At 42.8% G+C, this 26,547-nt stretch overlaps 1 protein-coding gene across 3 annotated transcripts in view; it reads left to right on the top strand.

Moving 5' to 3' along the window:
• Positions 1-18,369, top strand: part of LOC123999495 (ubiquitin carboxyl-terminal hydrolase 2-like) — a 37,673-nt gene extending 19,304 nt beyond the window's left edge. For 2 of the 3 annotated variants that reach the window (XM_046305349.1, XM_046305350.1), the window contains 11 exons: positions 10,617-10,667; positions 10,780-10,903; positions 11,469-11,580; positions 11,818-11,928; positions 13,842-13,906; positions 13,989-14,092; positions 14,323-14,403; positions 14,505-14,583; positions 14,997-15,104; positions 15,583-15,703; positions 15,914-18,369. In XM_046305349.1, coding sequence (XP_046161305.1) covers positions 10,617-10,667; positions 10,780-10,903; positions 11,469-11,580; positions 11,818-11,928; positions 13,842-13,906; positions 13,989-14,092; positions 14,323-14,403; positions 14,505-14,583; positions 14,997-15,104; positions 15,583-15,703; positions 15,914-16,004 — 1,047 coding nt within the window. In that variant the 3' untranslated portion in view covers positions 16,005-18,369. Of the gene's footprint in view, positions 1-4,170; positions 4,784-10,616; positions 10,668-10,779; positions 10,904-11,468; positions 11,581-11,817; positions 11,929-13,841; positions 13,907-13,988; positions 14,093-14,322; positions 14,404-14,504; positions 14,584-14,996; positions 15,105-15,582; positions 15,704-15,913 lie in introns of those variants that run through there. The other variant, XM_046305352.1, reaches the window with a different exon arrangement.
• Positions 18,370-26,547: the final 8,178 nt, after the last annotated feature.

Raw genomic sequence — 26,547 nt, forward strand, 5'->3', positions numbered from 1 at the left:
TCCAAGCATAGTCGAGCATCTTTTCGTGACAAAATATTGCGCTTAAAACGGGCATGTCTTTTTATCCAAAAATGAAATACTGCCCCTAGAGTCTTAACAGGTTTAAGACTTACACAACCGGCGAGGGGAGTTCTTTACTAATTATTGACCTTAATTCATCAATCAAGTACAAGAGGGAGCGAAAACCCACAGACACTCGGCCCTCTGTAGAAAGAGTTTGACACTTGGTGTAGGTCTTATTTACAATGGCTGCCGAGGAACAGTGGGTTAACTGCCTTGTTCAGGGGCAGAATGACAGATTTTTACCTTGTCAGCTCAGGGATTCGATCTAGCAACCTTTTGGTTACTGGCCCAATGCTCTAACCACTAGGCTACCTGCTACAACTTTCCACCGGAGAATAGGGATCAATCCGTGCTTCCGACCTTCCCACGGTTTCTCCCATTTGCCTGTCTCCCCATATAATTTCATTACCTTCTGAATAAAGTGTCAAACCACCTAAAAAATGTGTAAAAAATATTAGCATACTTTAAATTTCATCCCCCCAAGCATATATACACTGCTCAAAAAATAAAGGGAACACTTAAACAACACAATGTAACTCCAAGTCAATCACACTTCTGTGAAATCAAACTGTCCACTTAGGAAACAACACTGATTGACAATACATTTCACATGCTGTTGTGCAAATGGAAGACAACAGGTGGAAATTATAGGCAATTAGCAAGACACCCCCAATAAAGGAGTGGTTCTGCAGGCGGTGACCACAGACCACATCTCAGTTCCTATGCTTCCTGGCTGATGTTTTGGTCATTTTTGAATGCTGGCGGTGCTTTCACTCTAGTGGTAGCATGAGACGGAGTCTACAACCCACACAAGTGGCTCAGGTAGTGCAGCTCATCCAGGATGGAACATCAATGCGAGCTGTGGCAAGAAGGTTTGCTGTGTGTGTCAGCGTAGTGTCCAGAGCATGGAGGCGCTACCAGGAGACAGGCCAGGACATCAGGAGACGTGGAGGAGGCCATAGCAGGGCAACAACCCAGCAGCAGGACCACTACCTCCGCCTTTGTGCAAGGAGGAGCAGGAGGAGCACTGCCAGAATCCTGCAAAATGGCCACAAATGTGCATGTGTCTGCTCAAACGGTCAGAAACAGACTCCATGAGGGTGGTATGAGGGCCCGATGTCCACAGGTGGGGGTTGTCCTTACAGTCCAACATCGTACAGGACATTTGGCATTTGCCAGAGAACACCAAGATTCGCAAATTCGCCACTGGCGCCCTGTGCTCTTCACAGATGAAAGCAGGTTCACACTGAGCACATGTGACAGACATGATAGAGTCTGGAGACTCCGTAGAGAACGTTCTGCTGCCTGAAACATCCTCCAGCATGACCGGTTTGGCGGTGGGTCAGTCATGGTGTGGGGTGGCATTTCTTTGGGGGGCCTCACAGCCCTCCATGTGCTCGCCAGAGGTAGCCTGACTGCCATTAGGTACCGAGATGACATTCTCAGACTCCTTGTGAGACCATATGCTGGTGCGGTTGGCCCTGGGTTCCTCCTAATGCAAGACAATGCTAGACCTCATGTGGCTGGAGTGTGTCAGCAGTTCCTGCAAGAGGAAGGCATTGATACTATGGACTGGCCCGCCCGTTCCCCAGACCTGAATCCAATTGAGCACATCTGGGACATCATGTCTCGCTCCATCCACCAACGCCACGTTGCACCACAGACTGTCCAGGAGTTGGCGGATGCTTTAGTCCAGGTCTGGGAGGAGATCCCTCAGGAGACGATCCGCCACCTCATCAGGAGCATTCCCAGGCGTTGTAGGGAGGTCATACAGGCAAGTTGAGGCCACACACACTCCTAAGCCTCATTTTGACTTGACTTGTTTTAAGGACATTACATCAAAGTTGGATCAACCTGTAGTGTAGTTTTCCACTTTAATTTTGAGTGGGACTCCAAATCCAGACCTCCATGGGTTGATAAATTTGATTTCCATTGATAATTTTTGTGTGATTTTGTTGTCAGCACATTCAACTATGTAAAGAAAAAAGTATTTAATAAGAATATTTTATTCATTCAGATCTACGATGTGTTATTTTAGTGTTCCCTTTATTTTTTTGAGCAGTGTATTCTGGCTGCATGAAGAAACATTTAATGTAGCCACAGATTATAGGGTCCCCTAGGAAACACTGACCAACACTTTGGTTCCTACCCTGTCACTAACTCCTTCCTGGCATTTTAGTTCGTTGTCATGTCAAACAGTACTGTATTCAAAGTGCCCACAAGTATTTATTTTCTAACTATAGAATTAGAATAAACATATTTCCATGATTCCAACAGTTCACACACATTTTTATTCATATAAATCGCACCTCAAATCGCAATTGCAACATTTGGGTTACAAATAAGGCCTCTATATTTTGCAGCCCTATGTGACAGTATGGAAATTATCTAAAATTAGTGCAGGAAATTTAGAAATGTTATGAAAATGCAGGAAATTATTTTGGGTTGAATTAAACAGTATAAAACAATCCGAATGGAGAAAGACCCATAGAAATGACTTAGAATGTATGTGTTGCCACCCTAGGGTCGTGCATTACTCACAAAGCAAATGTAGGAGTTTTATTTTTCAAAAACATAAAATACTGTTAAACAATTTTTAAATACCATGTTATGATATTTTGGCCATTTCCTCAAGTGTGCATTATGCATGGTTCTGTTCATATTTTTTTTTAACAAAAATGGCATTTTAATAGACAGACTTGAATGCCAGATCAGTGATTATTTAAAAAAAGACAGATTAATCTATTTTTTCTAAAATAATTAAATCATTAGTGGGTCTTATGGTTGTGGAAGGCACACATTTAGCCTAGGTATAATTTCACAATCCCTGAATTTATTATATTATTGCTGACTATTTGCAATGCAGTGTGTTTTACCTTTAATTGTACACAAAGCTTATTTAGAGAACACTTAAATCGAGATGTATATCGTGAATTGCACATAACTGAAAAAATCTAGATGTAATTTTTAGACCATAACGCCACCATAACGCGCTGATTCTCAGGGAACGGGTCAGTTACACGCTGCTTACGTAATGATTCGGCGAAAAGCGACACTTTGCTTTCGTAAGATTATGGTGCTGTGTTTGTGGTTGTTGGGTTTCCTGTTTATGTTTTGAGAGTGGGTGTTTTACTTTTTCTTAACACCCCCTCTAGCTGGTATTATTCTGCATACAGATTGAATGTGACTGTAGAGTGATGATGGGCCAATTAGGAGTAGGGTCGAGTTCATTGGACCCCAAATGGCAGAAAACGGGGAAGGGAATACCTGGACTGGAAAGCTAATTTTCGTTCACGGTTGCAAAACCCTTTTCTGCTGTGTGCCCTAATGAGCACAACCCTGGTATGCCAAATATCTGCTTGCATAAAAAAAAGAACCTCTGTTCCAGGGAAATGTTTGATTGGGTAATGTCTTACATTGCTGTACCCCAGGGTCGTATTCATTACTGTACACCGTAGCAACACGTTCTATAACGGAAAATGAAAACAACGTTTCTTATTGGTCAGATCCCTCCATGTTTCGCGCTGTTTGATCCTTAGTGAAATGCGACTCAGTTTTGTCATTCATTCACAATATTCTAGAGAAACGCATGGCAATGCTTGAGCTAGGACCAACTGTTGCTTTAGTTTGCTAAATGTGCAAGCAACAAACTTTGGACGTTATTGACTTTTGATTGACATAATGCCATACGCATGACATAATGCTTGTCATAACGTGTTATAGGTTTTACTTATGACATTACACTGATATGCATTATATTGTCAAGCTAAATTCACATGTCAAGGTGGAAGAAGCCAATGCTGTAAGGCAAAGTATAAAAATATATGGATGGATAAATTATAGAGATATCGCCAGCCGTAAAAATGTACGCATGACAGTAAGTAGCTTTGGATAAAAGCGTTAGCTAAATTGCATATATTATTATAGACGGACGGATATATCATGCATTTCCACCACCCTCCTCTCAGTCCTCATCCTCCTCTGTGAATGGGGAGAACGTCTCGTCCTCTGCCGTTTGACGTCTCGACAAGCATGAGATACTTCGTGACGTCTATTGAGTCCGAGGGGGCGTGTGCTGTGTAGTAAAACGAAAGGGCACTGCACACCGACTGTAGTTTATTCAACCCACACTGAGAGAGGTGGAACCTTATACAACCGAATCGGCCTCAGTCTGCAGGCAGTGATATTCCAGATTGAGTTTGGGGTCTAATGTTATTCTGGTAGGCGAAGTGCCGGTTGGGGCCTATATGTTACTGTTTATTTATAAATAAAGGCTAGTAATATAGGCTTGACTACCCGATCTATCGGGTTGTCTCACTTCTGACGGACTGCAAATCGCGACAATTGATCATCAACGCCTGTTTTATTTGATCATTTCAAGTGTTTCGAAGGATTCGAATTGAACACCTTGTCCTCGATGAGAGGAACAGTTTCCTTACCAAGTGCAATCACGTTACACCGGGACCAGCTACTGTTGCACCCGCGGTAGACAACTTTTCAGCATCGCCACCTCTAATTGATTGTATCGTCTGCTGTATAGACCGTAGCCTACACCGTCATCATGCCTAGTATGCGACATTCGTACACCGTCACCGTGCCGGAGGAGCCGCCGGTCACCGCATTCCCCTTCCTAAAGACGGACCTGCGCAGGAAGAGTCCTCCAATGTCGCGCTCAATGTTGGTGTCCACATTTGTGGGTCTTCTTATTAATCAAGCCAAGGTGAGTGCGCCTAATCGGTATGCAAGCAAATGCATATTCAGGTAGCCGGTGTCCAAATTGTGACTGAGCGAATATATTGTCAGAACATTTTTGATATTAGGCTTATGGGCCTATTTCATATTTACATTTATCATCGGATAGATTTGTTTTAGTTACAGGCGACATTTCCATCAACAACATAAACCTCAGGAAAAGATCATGTTGGCAGCTATAGTCTACGTACTTACATAACAATGTCACTTTACCCTGTCAGCAACAGATTAAATGTGTTATGAAATTGCTTTCAGAGCTTGAGCCCTGTAAACTACACTTTCCACGTTGGAACTTGGAATCTTGACGGGTCCGTGGCTTAGTTATTGATTTGCCAAAGCAAAAGTGGAGCACGGCTAACTTAAATTCGGCACCTGTAGGTCGAATAGGCAAGCCTACATCCTCTCCAAAAAAAAGTTACATGTTATTTCGACACCCGTGATAATATAAAAGAATAGAATTACACTTTTGTGTGGTTGAATGTTGTTATCCTACACAGGCCAATATAGGCTCACGGTTGTTGCATTGTCAACTAATGCAATCGTTTCAATCCAATAGGAATAGTTTCACATTATGTTCAAGTCATCGGGCATCTGAAAACAAAACAGTGCCTGTCAATTTACTGTAACCTCCTGCAGTTTATTTGGTTCTATAATCTGCAGTTTAGCAGTTCTTACAGAGCTCAGAGCATCCTGTACACAAGCGTTTCTCAACCAGGACCCCCTGGGTTACTCTGGGAAGTAACAGCAAAAGGTTGGGAACCACGGCTCTAAGCTGAGTAGGAGTTTGTGCACCGCTGGCCGTAAATGCACATAATATAGGCCTGCTTTCTTCCGTTCCAGCTGTTCTTTTTTGGCCCTGAATGTAGGCTACACTGTACAGTACAGAGAATTAGTGACGGGGACAAATTTGTGCCTTTCCCTTCTGAAGCTCCAATGCAACATGCACTATAGTCTACTGAAAGGAGAAGAATTAGGCCGAAAGAAAAAAGATAGTCTGTGCCACATCAGATTATGTTAACACTACACAGTACTTTAGTCGTTCTTGAAATAATGTATTTAAGAAAATATATATGGATAATGGCCTAAAGGCCTGTATAACATACAACAGACAGGGGCTGTATGTATCAAGCATCGGAGTACGATTTTGATTTAGGATTAGTTTTGCTTTTAAGATCATACAGAATACGATTACATGGACATGGGGGAACTGTTCCTAGATCAGCACACCTACTCCGAGACCTTTTATGAATACCGGCTCATTAATCCTCACATGAATAACACTGAGGAAATGACAGGATGACCCCTAGTGGACAAACCAAAGGCTCACAGTGCCCGATAGCACCCTGTCTATCAGTCAAGTTCAACACAAAACCTCGCAATGACACACCAAACAAACCACCATTCATAATCATTGCCATCAGTGACTGCGGCTTAGCCCTTCAAAGTCAAACGTACCGCAGTATACACTTGACCAAGAACACTGTCTTACCTCACCGTGTTCCCTGGTTGATAGAGGAAAGTCCCATCAGCACGTGTGGGTGAAGATAACCTGATTTTGCCTATTGTTACATAACCTCAACACACGTTAGGGTATCGAGAACACTGTTAACACCATTTGGCCTGTGTCACACTAACAATTAGGGGCGTGACGTTGTTTTACGACGTTGAACGAACACCAATAGATAAGGAATGTCAGCCTGTGTCTCCAAGAATGTCTCGTCTTATCTGTACTGTACAGTAAGCTGTGGGTGACTGGGTGCATGGGTCCTCAGAATGGGCTGAGGGCCTAAAGATATGGATGTCCTTTACGGGGACATCTAGAGAGCAGAATGTTCCTCAGTCAGCACCGTCACAGTGACAACCAACGCATAACCGTAATGCAACATTATTGCTGCTTTGACAACATTATCAATGGTTCAAATACGTTATCAATTCTTTATCCACCACAGTTTTTAGTCTTATTGGTATGGACAGTACAGTCTGCCTACGGTGTTGTGGCTGCTGAGTGGTGCACCATATGCCAACTTTATGTGGGTATGAAGCGGGTTTTGTGTGTGTGCGCATGCGTGTGTGCACCCAGTCACAAGTTGTTTGGCTGTGACTAGTCCTGCAAAGCAAGGTTGGAGAACACAGCGTTCTCACCACTCTTAGACTTTCAACCTGTGCCAACCAATGGAATATCTGCCTCCTCAGGACAGATGGGACGCTAGCCAATCAGGGCCCTTTATTGTTGGACCCCCCCTCCATGTTCTGAGTGAGCCACATGCCAATAGAGCCCATTCTCTACAGGCCTCTCCTCAGTAATCACTGTAACAGTGTCCCTGGCTCTGGTGCTATTTCTACCCAGGGTGTGAGAAACTGACCTGTGCATGCGGCTCAAGCCATATGGTCCGTCTCAGCGCTAACGATGAGGAGTGGGCCCAGACACACTCTCTGAAGGGCCATGTAAAGCAGCACTGTCTGTACTCCGTACTCACACTCCAGCTCAATGAATTTGGCCTTTAGTCAGTGCCTGCACTGCTCTACTAGTGGAAAGTGAACTCTGAGAAAGAAGTATGAGGAATTTGGTACCTGTATGGGTGTGAGAAGTGACATTGTGGTGCTACATACTGTACAGTATGTGGAGTGGTTTGGGGTGGGACAGGAGATAGTCACTGACTCACATGCATCTGACTGCTGTTTCTACTTCATTCACAGTGTGTGTGTCTATGGTGTGTGTGTGTGTGTGTGTGCATGTTTATTTTAGGCCTGTGTGTGCCTGACTGTTTATATTTATACTGTACCCACATGCACGTATGATGCCACCCCAGTCCTGTCAGCTGTGGCGTCAGGCGGGTGCTGCCTCCCGTAGGTGTTTCATTCGTGAGCAGATGTACCGATGCACTTTCACCAAACCCTCCACTTCAATCTGGATTAGCCTAGCTAGAACACTAGAGGAATATTTAATATTAATATGTAACTTCCAAGAATTTCCAATTCCCAGAAATGTCCCTCTATTACAGCAATGTGTATTACGGGGACACACATGTAGCAGTTAGCTCAGATAAGCAACATTATCCATTAAACCTGCTTAACCCAGAACTGGTGTAACCCAGTATTCAGGGAAGATTGCGTTAACGTGTGTGTGTGTGTGTGTGTGTGTGTGTGTGTGTGTGTGTGTGTGTGTGTGTGTGTGTGTGTGTGTGTGTGTGTGTGTGTGTGTGTGTGGGGGGGTGGTATGTAGCTTACTACGACTGTGATATGTGGTTGTCTCACCTAGCTATCTTAAGATGAATTCACTAACTGTAAGTTGCTCGGATAAGAGCATCAGCTAAATTATTAAAATGTTATGTTTCTGTATAGCACTTTATGACCTGTTGATGTAGAAAGGGATTCATGAATACATTTGATTGATTAATGTACAATTATATTAAAAGTCTATAGTTTATACAGTAAAGCAACTATATGCTTATGGCTTAACCCAGTATTCATGACCCAGTATTCAAGGAAGACCTGGTCTGTCTAGTGGGTTTCCGTAAAGTTAGGCTTTGTGCACAGGGGCATTGTCGTGCTGAAACAGGAAAGGCCTTTCTCCAAACTTTTGCTACAAATCTGGAAGCACAGAATCATCTAGAATGTCATTGTATGCTGTAGCTTTAAGATTTCCCTTCAATGGAACTCAGGGGCCTAGCTCAAACCATGATAAACAGCTCCAGACCATTATTCCTCTTCCACCAAACTTTACAGTTGCCACTATGCATTTGGCCAGATAGCGTTCTCCTGACATCTGCCAAAAATCCAGATTCATCTGTCGGACTGCCAGCAGGTGAAGCGTGATTCATCACTCCAGAGAATGCGTTTCCACTGCTCCAGAGTCCAATGGCAGTGAGCTTTACACCACTCCAGCTGACGCTTGGCATTGCGCATGGTGATCTTAGGCTTGTGTGGGGCTGCTCGACCATGGAAACCCATTTCATGAAGCTCCCAACGAACAGTTCTTGTGCTGACATTGCTTTCAGAGGCAGCTTTGAACTCGGCAGTGAGTGTTGCAACCGAGGACAGACGATTTTTACGAGCTACATGCTTCAGCACTGGGCAGTGTGGCCTGAGCCGTTGTTGCTCTTAGACGTTTCCACTTCACAAACAACACTTACAGTTGACCGAGGCAGCTTTAGAAGGGCAGAAATTTGACGAACTGACTTGTTGGAAAGGTGGCATGCATGACGGTGCCACGTTGAAAGTCATGGAGCTCTTCAATACGGGATGTTCTACAGCCAATGTTTGTCTATGGAGATTGCATGGCTGTGTGCTGAAATAGCCAAATCCACTCATTTGAATGGGTGTCCACATACTTTAGGCCATGTAGTGTATGTGTGGTGACCGTATAGACACTGACATTGACACAAGCTAAGTCTATAGTCTATACAGTGTAGAATTTAGGCTTATGCTTAACCCAGTATTCATATGAATGGATTGAATAGGGACAGTTAATTGCTGAATTACCCAATCAAGTGTACAGTGGATCTCTCCGTACAGTAAATGTTAAATCATTGAGATCCATTCCAACACAACCAACATAGCAATTGTAGGGCTACTCACTCTCTTACCCATGTGTAGCACAAGTCCCAGTGAATTCTATCATGTGGGCTGCTATAAAGTTATCACCTCAAGGGCGGCAGGTAGCCTAGCCTAGTGGTTAGAGCGTTGGGCCAGTAACCGAAAGGTTGCTAGATCGAATCCCTGAACTGACAAGGTAAAAATCTGTCATTCTGCCCCTGAACAAGGCAGTTAACCCACTGTTCCTAGGCCATCATTGTAAATAAGAATTTGTTCTTAACTGACTTGCCTAGTTAAATAAAATACATACAAATTAAAAAAGGGTCTGTGACATCACCATGCGATAGGTGGCGGTGTTACTTTGTGGAATGGCAACGATTAGCAGAGCAGTGGCAGATTCCTCCAGTGATACTATGTCATATGTGATCCGTGTGACAGGATGACAACCCGTGAGTCTCTCGCACACATGCAGAATGCGGTATACGCCGCCAGACGCTGTCATATGTTCAGTATGCTGACTATTCTCATCCCAGCTCTATGTGCTTACACCGTAGTGTTACTGTAGTAATACCCTTCAGACAACGTTACACCACTCCAGTGAACATCCAACATGTCAGTGTACACTACTGTCATCAAAGGCCATATAGTTCCCGCACTGTGTATAATTAAGCAATAAGGCCTGAGGGGGTGTGGTGTATATGGCCAATATACCATGACTAAGGGCTGTTCTTACGCACAGCGCAAAGCGGAGTGCCTGGATACAGCCCTTAGACGTGGTATATTGGCAAAATACCACAAACCCCAGAGGTCCCTTATTGCTATTATAAACTGGTTACCAACGTAATTAGAGCAGTAAAAATACATGTTTTGTCATGTACCACGGCTTTCAGCCAATCACCATTCGGGGCTCGAACTACCCAGTTTCTAATGTCCGAGTTTTCACAACAGAGTCAAATACTCCGCGGGGGTAAATAGTAATACCACCTGTTTCTTTCAGTGCTCAGGGTTATATTCCCTGACTCACAAGAGCAGGCTGGTGACCTCGTGTTTGGTCCCATGTTCTGGTATGTACCATAGTGTGACCTCGTGTTTGGTCCCATGTTCTTGTATGTACCATAGTGTGACCTCGTGTTTAGTCCCATGTTCTTGTATGTACCATAGTGTGACCTCGTGTTTGGTCCCATGTTCTTGTATGTACCATAGTGTGACTGAGTGAAGAAAGATTTCTGCTCTAACCTGCGTCTCACTTTTCTCTGCCTCAAAAGAACTCCAAGAGTCCTCAAGGCCTGGTGGGACTGAGAAACCTCGGCAACACCGTGAGTAAACCATTACTTCAATCACAAGTCTGTTTTTACACTTTCTTTATGTCTGGTCTGGTTTGTAGTGGATCTGATGTCATCTCTCCTCTCTCTCTCTGTCCTGGTGTAGTGTTTCATGAACTCAATCCTGCAGTGTCTGAGCAACACTCCTGACCTGAGGGACTACTGTCTGAGGAACACGCACCGCACCGACCTCAACAACAACTGCAGGGCCAAGGCCGCTCTCATGGAGGGTAAGGTACACTACTGATCCAACAAGGAGCACTTTACTTAAGCCTGAGTGTAAAGTGCATTGTTAGAATAACATTGGGACGTTACCAGCTGTCAAATTCTGAGAAGGTTGGAAGTGGGCCAGTGTGGACTATTTGGTAATAAAACATAATAATAATCTGTTATTTCCCTTAGGACAACATTGTGTAAAGAAGCACTAACTATGATTATGCAGCATAATTATCATCCTAAGAATATTTCCAGAACCACCTGGGGACACTATAATACTGACCTCTAATGTGTAACATAACCTCTATGCTTAATACTTGGACAGATTGTGTCATAAATTCATTTGAAATTTATAGGAGCTATTCTGCGCTAACACACACACACACACGGTTTGGAAATTATTAACATTTGATCAGTAGCTAACGTCTGTCTTCTACCTGATTGTTATTCTTCACATGGCTCCTCTCCCCTGCAAAGTGACCTCTGCTTCACAGTACAAGGGCTCTAAAAGTGGTCTCATTTTCTTTCCCCTGTCTCTCTCGCTCGGTCTCCCCGTCTCTCTCTCTCTCACACACACAGAGTTTGCCAAACTCACTCAGACCCTATGGACGTCAGTCAGCAGCGAGGCCATCAGTCCCTCAGACTTCAAGACCCAGATCCAGAGATACGCGCCCAAATTTGTGGGATACAAGTAGGTTAATTCAGAAAAGGGCTGTAGTCTGTTCTACTAATTATATTTCTATGGTCATACGTGTGTCGCGAGAGCGCAAGTTCATAAATTAGTGTTAGCCATTAAAAACGGCATCTCACTCTCTCTCCCTTTCCCAGTAAGGCATTAATGTCTGTTAATATCTTTCATTTTCATTTCTTATTTTGTGGTTGAAAAAAAAGGAAGCTTTTGAAATGTCTCTCTCTCTCTCTCCTCTAGTCAGCAGGACGCTCAGGAGTTCCTGCGTTTCCTATTGGACGGCCTCCACAACGAGGTCAACCGGGTCACAGTGCGGCCCAGGCTCCCGGCCGAGGACATTGACCACCTCTCGTAAGTTTCACCTCCTGTAGCACCAACCCAGGGACATGTTCAGTAGTTTTAACCGTTTTGAAAAGGAAAATCAGCGTTTCTTAGTGGACAAGCCTGGTAGTCCCTTACCTTTTCAATCCGTTTTCTTCTGTTTGGTGCCACTTGGCCCAGACATAAATTCAACGTCTATTCCAAGTTGGTTCTACGGCATTTCATTGAACTGCCTTTGTAATGGTCCTGTGTAGCTCAGTTGGTAGAGCATTAACGCCAACTGCCTTAGAATGTGCACACATGACTGTAAGTCGCTTTGGATAAAAGCGTCTGCTAAATGGCATATATTATTATTATTTATTATTATTTTATTGGTTAAAGATATTCTCTGGTACTTTTGAATAGTTTTTAGCCAGTAGTTCTGAAAGTAGTGCACGAGCCAAAAGTGGTCCCTGATAATTGTACACTACTTCACAAATGTGTGGATATGTGCACCACGTCATTGCTCTCTACTGTGTGCATCTTGCTAGCTCTCACTCAAATGGCGAGAGGCTGTAACTAGAATTGCTAGGGGGCTGGCCCACGTGGGGGCAAATGGCATAGGACAGCCTCCAGAAAACAGTTGCTTTCAAACTAGGTCCTTCGTTGGCTGATTGAAGTCAGTAATTCTGTTAACAGAGTATGCATGCATGAACTACACATTGCCACATACAGCCCAAAGCTGCAGGTTTCAAAAATACTTACTAGTTAGCAAAGTACCAAGAGCATGTCTTTAATTGCTTTTTTTACCAAGACTGGGTGCCCCAGTTTAAACCAACCTGGTATCTGTATTAAAGAGGAGTGTGTCTGTTGGAGAGGACAGCTTGTTTGATTGTAAACTCACTTGGGATCTGTGTTAGAGGACCCAGCGAGCACATTTGGTTCCTTGGAAGTTGTGGGAATGTACGTGTTTGGTTTCCCATTGGTGCAGTGGCTTCCTGACAGGGGAATCCTTTTTTTCTTTAAGTGAACATTTGACCTGTTCTGGGAACATCCATTTTTAGGTTTCAGGTACTGATAATGTTTTGCTATGATTCCCTGAAAGTTTTCCAGGAAGGTTTTCTTAACGTTCTGAGAATGGAAATAATAGAAGGTAATGAAATAACATTCTGAGAAAATGTGTCAATCAGACTTTTAATAACACTGCTAGCTTCATTTGGGTTAACGGTTTTGAGCTCCAAGCACTGATAGGACACATGGAAATGAATTTGCTTAGGCATTAACCTATGATCTTCTGTTCTCTATCCATGGAATTAGTCCTCTACGCCACCAAGATGGAGCTAGCATGCCGTGTTTTTTTTTTTTACAAGTACAATGCTGTTCATTGTAGTCCATTCAAACGGACCCTATTTCAAACGAAACACACAAAGTCATTAATATCACCTGAACACACTTAACAAGAAGAGGATCGTTTTTTTTTGTGACACAGAACAGAATGTATATGTTTTTCAATAACATTATGAAAATGTAAATGAAATGTAGCCATGTTTGAACTTATGGGAAATGTTCTGTTAAAGTAATGAAATACCACAAAAATACTGGGGGGGTTTCAAGTTCCCTTAATGTTCTGAGGATCTTCCAAAAGCCAAGCAACTATCCTGCACCATTCCCAGAAAGTTGTGGGAAGGTTTATGCAAAATAACCATAGGACAACCACACTCTAACCTAGCTCTAAGAAACATATGGTTCTCAGACCGTTATGTGCTAGTATGTTCTAGAGGACAGGTTGTTTGACCGTAAACTGACCTGTGATCTGTATTAGAGAGGAATGTGTCTGTTCTACGGGACAGCTTGTTTAACGTAAACTGACCCAGGATATATGTTAGAGTGAGTGTGTGTCTGTTCTCGAGGACAACTTGTTTGACTGTAAACTCACCTGGGATCTGTGTTTGTCTCCTCCACAGTGACAATGAGAAAGGGAAGAAAATGTGGAACAAATACCTAGAGAGAGAGGACAGCAAAGTGGTCGGTGAGTGACTGAGAAAAGGTGTGTGTTTGTGTGTGTGTGTAATGTCCTATGTGTATAATCGTGTATCTGTTTCTCTGTGTAGATCTGTTTGTTGGCCAGCTGAAGAGCTCTCTGACCTGCAGTGAGTGTGGTTACTGCTCCACAGTGTTCGATCCATTCTGGGACTTGTCACTACCCATCGCTAAGGTCAGTGTACACACTCAGACATGCAAGCAGGCATGGGCACAGACACGTACACACACACACACACACACACACACACACACACACACACACACACACACACACACACACACACACACACACACACACACACACACACACACACACACACACACACACACACACACACACACACACACACACACACAGAAACAGTGAATGCTGTGTCTGACTGAGGGTGTTTGTGTCCGCAGAAAGGTTCAGGGGAGGTGAGTCTGACAGACTGCATGCGATTCTTCACCAAAGAAGATGTACTGGATGGAGATGAAAAACCGGTAAGGGACTACTGTGCTTGGTGTGGGTGGGTGTGTGTGTGAGTGAGTGAGACTGTGAGTTTCTACATGTAATGACCAAACCCTCTCTTCCTCTCCTCTAGACATGCTGCAGGTGTAAAGCCAGAAGGAAATGCACGAAGAAGTTCACCATCCAGAAGTTCCCCCAGATCCTTGTGCTTCGTATCCTTTCTACTACATCATATTGGCCTCCCCAACATTGGTCTCCCCCAACAATTTAAATGACTCTGTCTTGTAGTAGTACAACTTCATAGGATGTAGAAGAGTTAGTAATAACACAGTATAACCAGAGCTAGAATTAATTGTTTCTAATGAACTAATTCTCGGAACTTTGCAGGCAAAATCATTGTAATGTTATGTTTCAAACAGTGTAATGAATGTCTATGGTTCTGGGGTTAACCCAGTAGCCGGCTGAGCTACGGAAGCCAGGTATAGCTCAACGCTACTTCAATATCTATATATGCTGCTATGCTATCAATAGCTGTCTATTCTACCAGGCTATCAATAGCTACTGTATCTATGCTACTGTGCTCGAGTTGTACATGTGCTTGTCCTTGACGGAGCCTGTCTCCCAGACCTCAAGCGCTTCTCAGAGAACCGCATCCGAACCAGTAAACTCTCTACCTATGTCAACTTCCCCCTCAAAGAGCTGGACATGAGGGAATTTGCCTCCGAGAACAGCAGTAAGTAGTGCCCACACACACGCAACAAGATTTGTAAATAGGCTAGCACTCTGTCTCCAGCTACTTTAATATTTTTAGAATTGCTTTTAGTGCCATTTCTTGATTATTGAGTGGACTAATATAAGCACTGGCTCGACTGACTAGATCAACTGGCTTCATTGAACTCAGGGCACATACAGTACACACACCCACACACACACAGTTCAACTGACTTGCTTTATAGTCTATAGATTTGCCATCCTCTTTGTAAATCAGGCTTAAAACAGGCATTGTCATTCAATAATGATAGGGTGTCTGTTGAAACTGAATGAAGGGCTCTGATGTCAATGACATAACACGTGTGTGTGTGTGTGTGTGTGTGTGTGTGTGTGTGTGTGTGTGTGTGTGTGTGTGTGTGTGTGTGTGTGTGTGTGTGTGTGTGTGTGTGTGTGTGTGTGTGTGTGTGTGTGTGTGTGTGTGTGTGTGTGTGTGTGTGTAGTGAATGCAGTGTATAATCTCTATGCGGTGTCCAACCACTCTGGGAACACACTGGGTGGCCACTACACAGCCTACTGCAGGAACCCAGCCCTGGGGGAGTGGTACAGCTACAATGACTCCAGGTATGTAATGACGCCATGATGCACCCTCCATCCTATATAACCACCTAACATTATCATACTACCACTAAGGTGTACATTTTACTACTCTGAGTCAATGGCTCTGTTTTTAATGGCTCTGTTTTGTGTCTGTATCTATCTATATTTCTTTATCTCTGTGTCTATAACAATGCTCTAACTAACACACACTTGTTCTCTGCGCCCTCCGTACAGGGTGAGCCCCATGTCATCCAGCCAGGTCCGCAGCAGTGATGCCTACGTGCTCTTCTACGAGCTGGCCTCCTCCTCTCATTCACGCCTGTGAAGCTACATGTCATGGACATATAGGCTACGTAAAGCCTGGCACCCTGGTCATACTTCTAATATATGGACTACATAGATCTACACAGTGCCTGGATCCTATGCAACGAGCCTAAAAAGCCTGTGCCTGGTCTGATAGTTGACTTTTGAGCCTTGCTCTGTATATATGTATACAGTAGCCCTTGGCACCATGGATTCAGCTACAACACATAGGCTGCAATGCCAGGATACAGATATTGAGTTGAGGTTCAACCATAGCGGTTCTCCCGGGGACGTTGGGAAGAGTGGGTGTGTGCGTGCGCAGTCGCCATGCCGATGGTGAAAATATTTTTTTATATATTTTTCAATGCACTACAACGAGGTCTCTAAGACCCTAAGCCGGATTTTCGTCATTCACTTCAAGGTCACCACTGAGACATGAAAGATTATCACCTGACCTTCCGTTCTGTAAATGATTCTATTTAAACAAGCGTCACCATATTTGTGACTTTAGAGATGGATGACTGTCTAGCACCATCTGGGGTAGAACGAGGTCAGTGTTTGTATGTACAGTTGTAAAAGGCTTAAACATAACTAGGAATGACTTCAAACAGTATTTGACCTGGGTTCCTATACTATTTCCTATACTATTTGAAACTCTTTCTACTTTGAGGTATTGCTTAAGCCTGCCTGGGGTGCCAGGCTTGCAGGGTTTGCAGAGCACGTTTGTGACTTCATTTGTTCCATTGCAACAGGAGAGCTTAATAAAGCACAGCTGAAGTATTTGTAATGATTTTAAATAGTATTTGAACCCAGGGTCATATTTATTAGTGTAAATAATAAAGATGGGTGTTTTGCTACAAAAACTATAGTTTGTTATTAGACAAATTCGGCTAATCCCTAACCCATTTGGTCTGTTACCACTTTACCATTATGGAGATGTGGATGTCTAATCAGATTGCATTTTTCAGCAAAATGAATGGCAATAATTAATTTAGATGTCTTGTGCACCTGCCCCCCTAAATGTCTAAATGACCAAGGCCTGTATCGATAAAATGTCTCACAGTAGGATTGCTGATCAAGGACTAGGTCCCACCTGTCCATACAATCTTATTCATTGTGATATTATAAATCAAAAAACTGATCCGAGACCAGAACTCCTACTCTGAGACTATTTGTGAATACGGGCCATGAGGTCAGTCCTGATCCACCGGTGGGGGGGTGGTCTCCCCACTAACATACTCCCATGGGAGATTGTGTGTGAGTCCAAGTCTAAATCTTCTCAGTAGCAGCAGCTTGGCCCAAACACAGTGGGTAGTTGTAGTTTTGCGTGGGGCTAATTTGGAGGTAACCTGCCTGCTGCCTTTCGTGCTCTCTTTCTACCGCTCTCTCTACTCTCTGTCTCTCCCTCTGAACTCTGTTTCTCTTCTCTCTCCCTCAGCCTGCCTCTACATCTAGGTCAGTCACCCCATTTCTCTCCTCAGTGACCTCTGGCTGGAGACTAATCCTTATGTCACTGATCTTGTTAATGTGGGTATTAAAGAGAGAGAGGGTGTGTGTGGGTGCATGTACAGTGGGGCAAAAAAAGCATTGTCAGCCACCAATTGTGCAAGTTACAGACAAAATAAGAAAAAAAATACAGAAAATCACATTGTAGGATTTTTTAACTCCCAGCCAACATAACTATACAAAATGCAGTAATGTGCACAAAAATCGTCCCCAGTGATAAAACGCAGTGCTGAATGATAGACTGAATCTAAAGGTTTTAAAGTGGAGGCTGCCGCATGCATGTAGATTATATCACCATAATCAAGTACTGGGAGAAGCATGGCTTGAACAGATCTTCCTTCAACTTTCCAAAGTGAGGCAGGATTTATTTATCTCGGTGCTCCCTCTCCGGTGCTTCCTCTCCCTTGTCCCAACCTCTGTCTCTTCTGCTTCCACTCATCTTCCTTTTCTCAAGGCTGGTGAGTGCAGCTTAGATGCTTTAGTTGAACAGGGTGCTGTGTTGGATTAATACCCCAGAGTCTAAATTGAATTAGCAGAGGACAAAAATCGCCATCGTGTTTAGGAAGCAGCTCTTCAGAGCCGGATTCATTTTTTTATGGGCTGCTCGCTTAGCGGCAGAGTGGACGAGAAAGAGGCAAAGAGAGAGGGATGTTGTTCCTTTCTCGCTTCCTCAATCTGGGCATTAAATGCCATGTGACATATAGGGCTCCACATTTGATCTCACAAGGAGCCCCCTCACACTGATATAGGCCTTGAAGGACACGCGCGCGCACACACACACACACGTACAGTTGAAGTCAGAAGTTTACATATGCCTTAGCCAAATACATTTAAACTCAGTTTTTCACAATTCCCGACATTGAATCCTAAATATTCCCTGTCTTAGGTCAGTCAGGATCACCACAAAATGTTAAGAATGTGAAATGTCAGAATAATAGGCGAGTAATTTATTTCAGATTTTATTTCTTTCATCACATTCCTAGTGGGTCAGAAGTTTACATACACTGAATTAGTATTTGGTAGCATTGCCTTTAAATTGTTTAACTTGGGTCAAGCATTTCAGGCAGCCTTCCACAAGCTTCCCACAATAAGTTGGGGGAATTTTGGCCCATTCCTCCTGACAGAGCTGGTGTAACTGAGTCAGGTTTGTAGGGGTCCTTGCTCGCACACGCATTTTCAGTTCTGCCCACAAATTTTCTACGGGATTGAGGTCAGGGCTTTGTGATGGCCAATCCAATACCTTGACTTTGTTGTCCTGAAGCCATTTTGCCACAACTTTGGAAGTATGCTTGGGGTTATTGTCCATTTGGAAGACCCATTTGTGACTAAGCTTTAACTTCCTGACTGATGTCTTGAGATGTTTCTTCAATATATCCACATCATTTTCCTGCCTCATGCTGCCATCTATTTTGTGAAGTGCACCAGTCCCTACTGCAGCAAAGCACCCCCAGAACATGATGCTGCCACCCCTGTGCTTCACGGTTGGGATGGTGTTCTTCTGTCTTGCAAGCCTCCCCCTTTTTCCTCCAAACGATGGTCATTATGGCCAAACAGTTCTATTTTTGTTTCATCAGACGAGAGGACATTTCTCCAAAAAGTACGATATTTGTCTCCATGTGCAGTTGCAAACCATAGTCTGGCTTTTTTTATGGTGGTTTTGGAGCAGTGGCTTCCTTGCTGAGCGGCCTTTCAGGTTATGTCAGTGTAGGACTCGTTTTACTGTGGATATAGATACTTTTGTACCTGTTTCCTCCAGCATCTTCACAAGGTAGCTGTTGTTCTGGGATTGATTTGCACTTTTCACACCAAAGTACGTTCATCTCCTTCCTGTGGGGTATGATGCTGCGTGGTCCCATGGTGTTTATACTTGCGTACTATTGTTTGTACAGATGAATGTGGTACCTTCAGGTGGATGAACCAGTGGTACCTTCAAGGATGAACCAGACTTGTGGAGGTCTACAATTTTTTTCTGAGGTCTTGGCTGATTTCTTTTGATTTTCCCATGATGTCAAGCAAAGAAGCACTGAGTTTGAAGGTAGGCCTTGAAATAGATCCACAGGTACACCTCCAATTGACTCAAATGATGTCAATTAGCCTATCAGAAGCTTCTAAAGCCAATTGTTGGAAAAGGTACTTGTGTCATGCACACACAAGTATATGTCCTAACCGACTTGCCAAAACTCATTTGTTAATAAGAAATTTGTTGAGTGGTTGAAAAACTGGTTTTAATGACTCCAACATAAGTGTTTGTAAATTTCTGACTTCAACTGTATACACTCAGTTGCTAATATTCACTTTACTCTACACAATATACATTCAGTTGCTAATATTCACTTTACTCTACACAATATACACTCAGTTGCTAATATTCACTTTACTCTACACAATATACATTCAGTTGCTAATATTCACTTTACTCTACACAATATACATTCAGTTGCTAATATTCACTTTACTCTACACAATATACACTCAGTTGCTAATATTCACTTTACTCTACACAATATACATTCAGTTGCTAATATTCACTTTACTCTACACAATATACATTCAGTTGCTAATATTCACTTTACATCACTTTCTTGGTGCTCGGATTTGTAAACACATTCCATGCCGTTTCTCACATATAATAATTTGCGGGGGGGGTGCTTATGTTTTTCCTGATATTGCAAAAATGTCAGTATAAGTAGACAGCATTAGGATATCTTAATTCATCTTGGAAATATAGACCTGTAAACACAGAGATACAACCGGCAGAAATATCAACTATGAATATTTATGATGAATGTAAGCTTTACTTTTTGTTAGCTGATTAATAGACACCTTTTTCAAGTCAAATGTGCTCTCATTCAGTGCTGTATGGTGCTGCCTGACAGAAATGCATACAGTTAAACATGTATTTTTTTAAATGTTGTGGGTATTGTAATCGTCTCTAAATTACACACCTAAACTGCAAAATAATGCCTGGCTTGAAGGAGAGTGGGACACAAAATCTTATGTAATCAAATATTGCAAGCTCTGAAATTGTTAAATGTGGAATACAAGTAGTCAATTGTCTGCACTATATACACAAATAAAGCATTAGGATCTCTTAATTCATCTTGGAAATATAGACCTTTAAACACAGAGATACAATAGGCGGAAATATCAACTCTGAATATTTATGATGAATGTAATATTTAGTTTTTGGTAGCTGATTTATAGACCAGTTATAACTTGCGGTATAACGTGTGCCTCCAGGATTGGACACTTAAGTCACCTCCTTTATTATTAAGAAGTAAGCTTTGATTCGTTGCTAGTCCAATACGACTGCTTCAATCCAACATGACCTTCCGCTGGCTCACTGCATTTGTGATTCGTATTGGGATGTTCCAGTGCACAGTCCACCATCCCGGCTGTCATCCTGGCTGTCTGTCCTGGAGTTTCCGTATACAGTGCCTTCAGAAAGTATTCACACCCCTTTCGTTTTTCCACATTTTGTTGTTACAGCCTGGATTTAAAATAGTTTCACTTGAGATTTTGTGTCACTGGGTTACATTTCCATTTGACATTTTAGTAATTTAGCAGACTCTCTTACTCAGAGCAACTTACAGTTAGTGCATTGCAGAGGAGACTGGTGGGGGGACCTATAGGAGGATGGGCTCGTTGTAATGGCTGGAATGGTATTAATGGAAACCATGTGTTTGGCTCCTCTTCATTGTAATGGCTCGAGTGGAATCAATGATCCCGTCCTCCTGTAGCTCATCCCACCAGCCTCCTCTGGTGCATTCATCTTAAGATAGCATGGTGCGACAGTCGTAGTAAGTATATTTTTCTTCAATAAAGTAGCTATCAGCTAAGTCAGAGCTACAGTAGTACGGGCGGAAAGAGGCCAGTGTCAGTTCCTAATACCCCATAATGTCAAAGTAAAATTTGTTTTTAGAAATGTATTAAAAATGAAAAGCTGAAATGTCTTCAGTCAATAAGTATTCAACCCCTATGTTATGGCAAGCTTAAATAAGTTCAGGAGTACAAATGTGCTTAAGACACAGGAGTTGCATGAACTTACTCTGTGTGCAATAACAGTGTTTAACATGATTTTTAAATGATTACCTCCTCTCTGTACCCCCACACATGCAATTATCTGTAAGGTCGAGCAGTGAATTTCAAACACAGATTTAACCACAAAGACCAGGGAAGTTATCCAATGCGTCACAAAGAAGGGCACCTATTGGTAGATGGATAAAAATAAATAGAAGAAAAACACACATTGAATATCCCTTTGAGCATGATGAAGTTATTCATTACACTTTGGATGGTGTATCAATACACCCAGTCACCACAAAGATGGAGGCGTCCTTCCTAACTCAGTTACCGTAAAGGAAGGAAACTGCTTAGGGATTTCACCATGAGGCCAATTGTGGCATTTAAACAGTTACAGAGTTTAATGGCTGTGATGGGAGAACACTGAGAATGGATCAACAATATTGTAGTTACTTCACAATACTAGCCTAACGGACAGAGTGGAAAGGAAGCCTGTACAGAATAAAAATATTCAAACAAATGCATCCTGTTTGCAATAAGTAATTGCAAGAAATGTGGCCAAGCAATTCACTTTTTGTCCTGAATACCAAGTGTTATGTTTGGGGCAAATCCAATACAACACATTATTGAGTACCGATCAAACATATTTTAGTGCTGGCTGCATCATGTTATGGGTATGCTTGTAATCATTACGGAATGGGGAGTTATTAAGGATAAAAAATAAACTAAATGGCGCTAAGCACAGGCAAAATCATAGAGGAAAACTGGGTTCAGTCTGCTTTCCACCAGACACTGGGGGAGAAATTCACCAAGAGAATAACCTAAAGCACTAGGCCAAATCTATAATGGAGTTGCTTACCAAGAATACAGTGAATGTTCCTGAGTGGCCAAGTTTTAGTTTTGACTTAAATCTGCTTGAAAATCTATGGCAAGACCTGAAAAGGGTTGTCCAGCAATGATCAAGAACCAATTTGACAGAAATTGAAGAATTTTGAAAAGAATAATGGGCAAACGTTACACAATCCAGGCGTGGAAAGCTCTTAGAGACTTACCCAGAAAGACTCACAGCTGTAATCGCTGCCAAAGGTGATTCTAACATGTATTGAGTCAGGGATTGAATACTTATCTAATCAAGATTTATGTTTTAATTTTTCTTCCACTTTGACATGAGTATTTTGTGTGGATCGTTGACAAATTACAATTAAATCCATTGAATCCCACTTTGTAACAACAGAATGTGGAAAAATACCATAGTCCCTGTGCCCAAGAACACTAAGGTAATCTGACTAAATGACTACCGACCAGTAGAACTCACGTCTTTAGCCATGAAGTGCTTTGAAAGGCTGGTCATGGCTCACAACACCATTATCCCAGAAATGCAAAACCCACTCAATTTGCATACTGCCCTAACAGATCCACAAATGATGCAATCTCTATTGCACTCCACATTGCCCTTATTCTCTCCCTCAATGTGATCAAGATAAAAGGAGATGACTGTGGACCACAGGAAAAGGAGGACCGAGCATGCCCCCATTCTCATCGATAGGGCTGTAGTGGAGCAGGTTGAGAGTTTCATGTTCCTTGGTGTCCACATCACCAACAAACTAACATGGTCCAAGCATACCAAGTCAGTCGTGAAGAGGGCACGACAAAACCTATTCCCCCTCAGGAAACTGAAGAGATTTGGCATGGGTCCTCAGATCCTCAAAAGGTCCTACAGATGCACCATCGAGAGCATGGTTGCATCACTGCCTGGTATGGCAACTGCTCTGCCTCCGAACGCAATTTCCCCCCCTTTTACACTGCTGCTACTCTGTTATTATCTATGCATAGTCACCTACATGTACATATGGCCTCAATTAACTTGACTAACTGGTACCCCCTGTATAAAGCCTTGCTATTGTTATTTTACTGCTGCTCTTTAATTATATGTTACTTTTATTTCTTATGCTTAATTTATTTTTATTTTCTTAACTGCATTGTTGGTTAAGGGCTTGTAAGTAAACATTTCACTGTAGACCTGCTGTATTCAGTGCATGTGGCATTTGATTATTTTACTTGTAAAATGAGTGATGCCTGAAACATGCCAATTCTTTGATCAGTTGTGTTTCTGTGCATTCTAGTATATATCTCTTTTTTAAATGATTTTGGACCTCTTAAAATGACACTCCTTTAAATTAATAAAGGCCACGCTCTACCTTCAACATGACAATGTTGTTATTGAACCAGTATTATTTAGTCCTGTATTATGACAACCAATGGATAATTTCATGTTTTTATCCCATTTCCTATAAAGGCAGTCGTAAGGCACAGGGGTAGGAGGCTGCTTTTGGAAGTGGTGTGGAGTGGTTGGACAGCTGCGGCCACTCCTTCCAGTCCCTGTATTGGCTGTCACAGCTACAGCTTCCAAGGCTACAAGACAGAGCACAATGAAGCACCTGGGCATGCAGCAATGTGTTGAGGTGGTGAAAAATCCTGAGAGGAACATCAGTCTGGCCGTGAAGAAGATGTCGTCTGACCCTGAAGAGACGTTTTCATGGCTGCTCACAGAGTTGGAGCCAAAGGGGCCTGAGACCGCAAGGACTGTCATATACTGTAAGAGAATTGAAGACTGTTCTTTGCTGTATAGCCACGTTTTTCAGCATTTCCTTGTGGAGAAATGTGCATCCAGGAGGAGCAGAGGACACAATGGAAAAAGGCTTTCAACGTACCACTCAGAGCACAGACACCTGAGCACATCATCGCAGCCTTGAAAGATGAGTAATCTAATCTGAGTTGTGATGGATACTTCAGCACTGGGAATGGGGGTAGACTTTAAGGGTGTCATGTCGTCAACTCTGGACCACCTCAAGACCTTGAGTCCTACATGCAGGCACATGTAAGAGCGGGGAGGGACGGCACAAGCTCACATTCACTTATCGGATACCATGGAAGACAACTTATTGGAGTTTCAGATAAGATGAGACTGTATGTGTCAAACAGTACCAGCTGCAGGCGGGTGAAATTGTTACAGCTCTTTGATAAGGTCATGCAACCAATAATCACCCAAACATGACTGGGGTGACAATTGTGCTACCTCATGCAACTGCAAGGACGTATGTGAGGGCAATTCAAGTCTTTTGGAGAGGCATGTAGGACAACAATAACATCCCAGATATAGGCTGGTCAGTGAAGAGCACAGGAAATGCCTGAGAGAGAAATTACATGACCTTGCACTTGAGAAGGCGCACACAGGTGTTCATGGGAGTGTCTCTGTTTATTGCGCATCAGCCAATGGCGGCAACCCTGACAAAATAGACAATATTCTGAGTGCAATTCCCTTTCTTTTCTGACTTTAGGAAATGTTTTCTGCTCTGCCTATTACTGACATGAGGCATACAATAGCCCTACCCTCTATCACCATAGAGGTTTTTGGGGATGATGAACACTTGAGTGGTCATGATTATGATTCAGTGTTGGGACAACTTGGGGTTTTTGTAAACATGACTGTGTATACATGAGGACTTTTACATGTTGATAATTACTTTAGGTATTGTCGCGTCTGCTTAACACTTCAAAAGACATATGGTATGTAGTCTAGGATATTAATTTTGTGGAAACAGGCCCTTTTACCATTGAGTTGTGGAATAGTATAATATATACCATACACACACTGTAAAGAGAACCATTTAGCTTAAATATGTTTGGCCAAGATGTGACCTGTCACCCATAGCATTTTGTATCTTTCACTTTTCTCCTCAATAAATATTCCAGATTTGAAACATTAATGCTCAGTGGATTAATGCTCATTAATGCTCAGTGGATTAATTCAACCAAGAATGTAGCGTAACCAATGACAATGTAGACTCACCTTTTGTGAGTCTACATTGTCATTGGTTACAGTACTGTCTTATTTCCTCTCTTACATTACTTCTCTAACTGACAATTTGTTCTTTTCACGGTGTATTTTCAGTTTGTGGTTGCTGATCCACAACACTAGGTCCTCATAGTCCAATTTGTGCAACAGGTTTATTTGCAAGTTCTGGAAGCTTGGGTAGAACCTGCCAGCGGTCAAAGCAAACACCTTCTGCTTAAGAAGCACACTTTCTATATGGTTGATGTCCTCAGATCTACTAGAGATTGAGGGCTTTCCAGACTGACTTCTGCTCACAGTCTTAATCAAATCGCTGCATGAGGTCCGTCTGCCCTCCAATGGTCCTGCTGACTTCCTGTGCGATGTCAAACTGGACATGGGGCCCCTTGATGTTGGATGAGGTCTTTTGTGAGGCGTACATGGTGTTGACAATTCTTGCATCAAATACTTTGGTATTTGATGCATATGCCAATTATTTCCAAAGGAAAGTATCCTTGACTTTGTACCAGAAGTAGTTGTAAACAAGCAGGTCACCCGTGATAGAAGTCAATATTATACACACATCCATGTGTGAGGGAGATGTGGAAACCGGCCACTAGGAGCAACAGTGAGCGTTGTTACGTTCAAGTAGGTTTTGGTTTTGCTGGGGCGTTGTGGATGGGCGCAAGCAGCTGCCTCTGATTCCAAAGGTTGCATGTTCTAATCCAGTGATGGAAAGTTGTTTTTGATATTTCGTTTTCAGCCTATCCCAAACATTAACCCTTAATGCCTAACCTTAAGACTTTGGGGTCAATGCCTAAACATAAACCTAACTGTAATAAACAAAGAAACAATAAAACAAAAGTTCACCTGTAGCTGCATGGCCTATTCCATTGACAACTATGTTGTTCATAGGTAGAATACTTTAACTATACAGTGATCACTGCTCACTTAACCGCACCAATGTGTCAGAGGAAACACTGTCCAGCTTTAGTCGCTAGAGCGACAAGGAAATCCAAGCCAGCCAAACCCTTGCCTATCAGGAAAACGCTGGGCTAATTGTGCGCCGCCTTATGGGTCTCCCGGTTATGGCCAACTGTGAAACAGCCTGGGATCGAACATGCGTCTGTAGTGACACCTCAAGCACTGTGATGCAGTGACTTAGACCATTGCGCCACAAGGGAGGCTAGAGGCATCATTGATT

The sequence above is a fragment of the Oncorhynchus gorbuscha genome, linkage group LG16 (genome assembly GCF_021184085.1).
Source record: "Oncorhynchus gorbuscha isolate QuinsamMale2020 ecotype Even-year linkage group LG16, OgorEven_v1.0, whole genome shotgun sequence".
NCBI classification, from domain to species: Eukaryota; Metazoa; Chordata; class Actinopteri; order Salmoniformes; family Salmonidae; genus Oncorhynchus; species Oncorhynchus gorbuscha.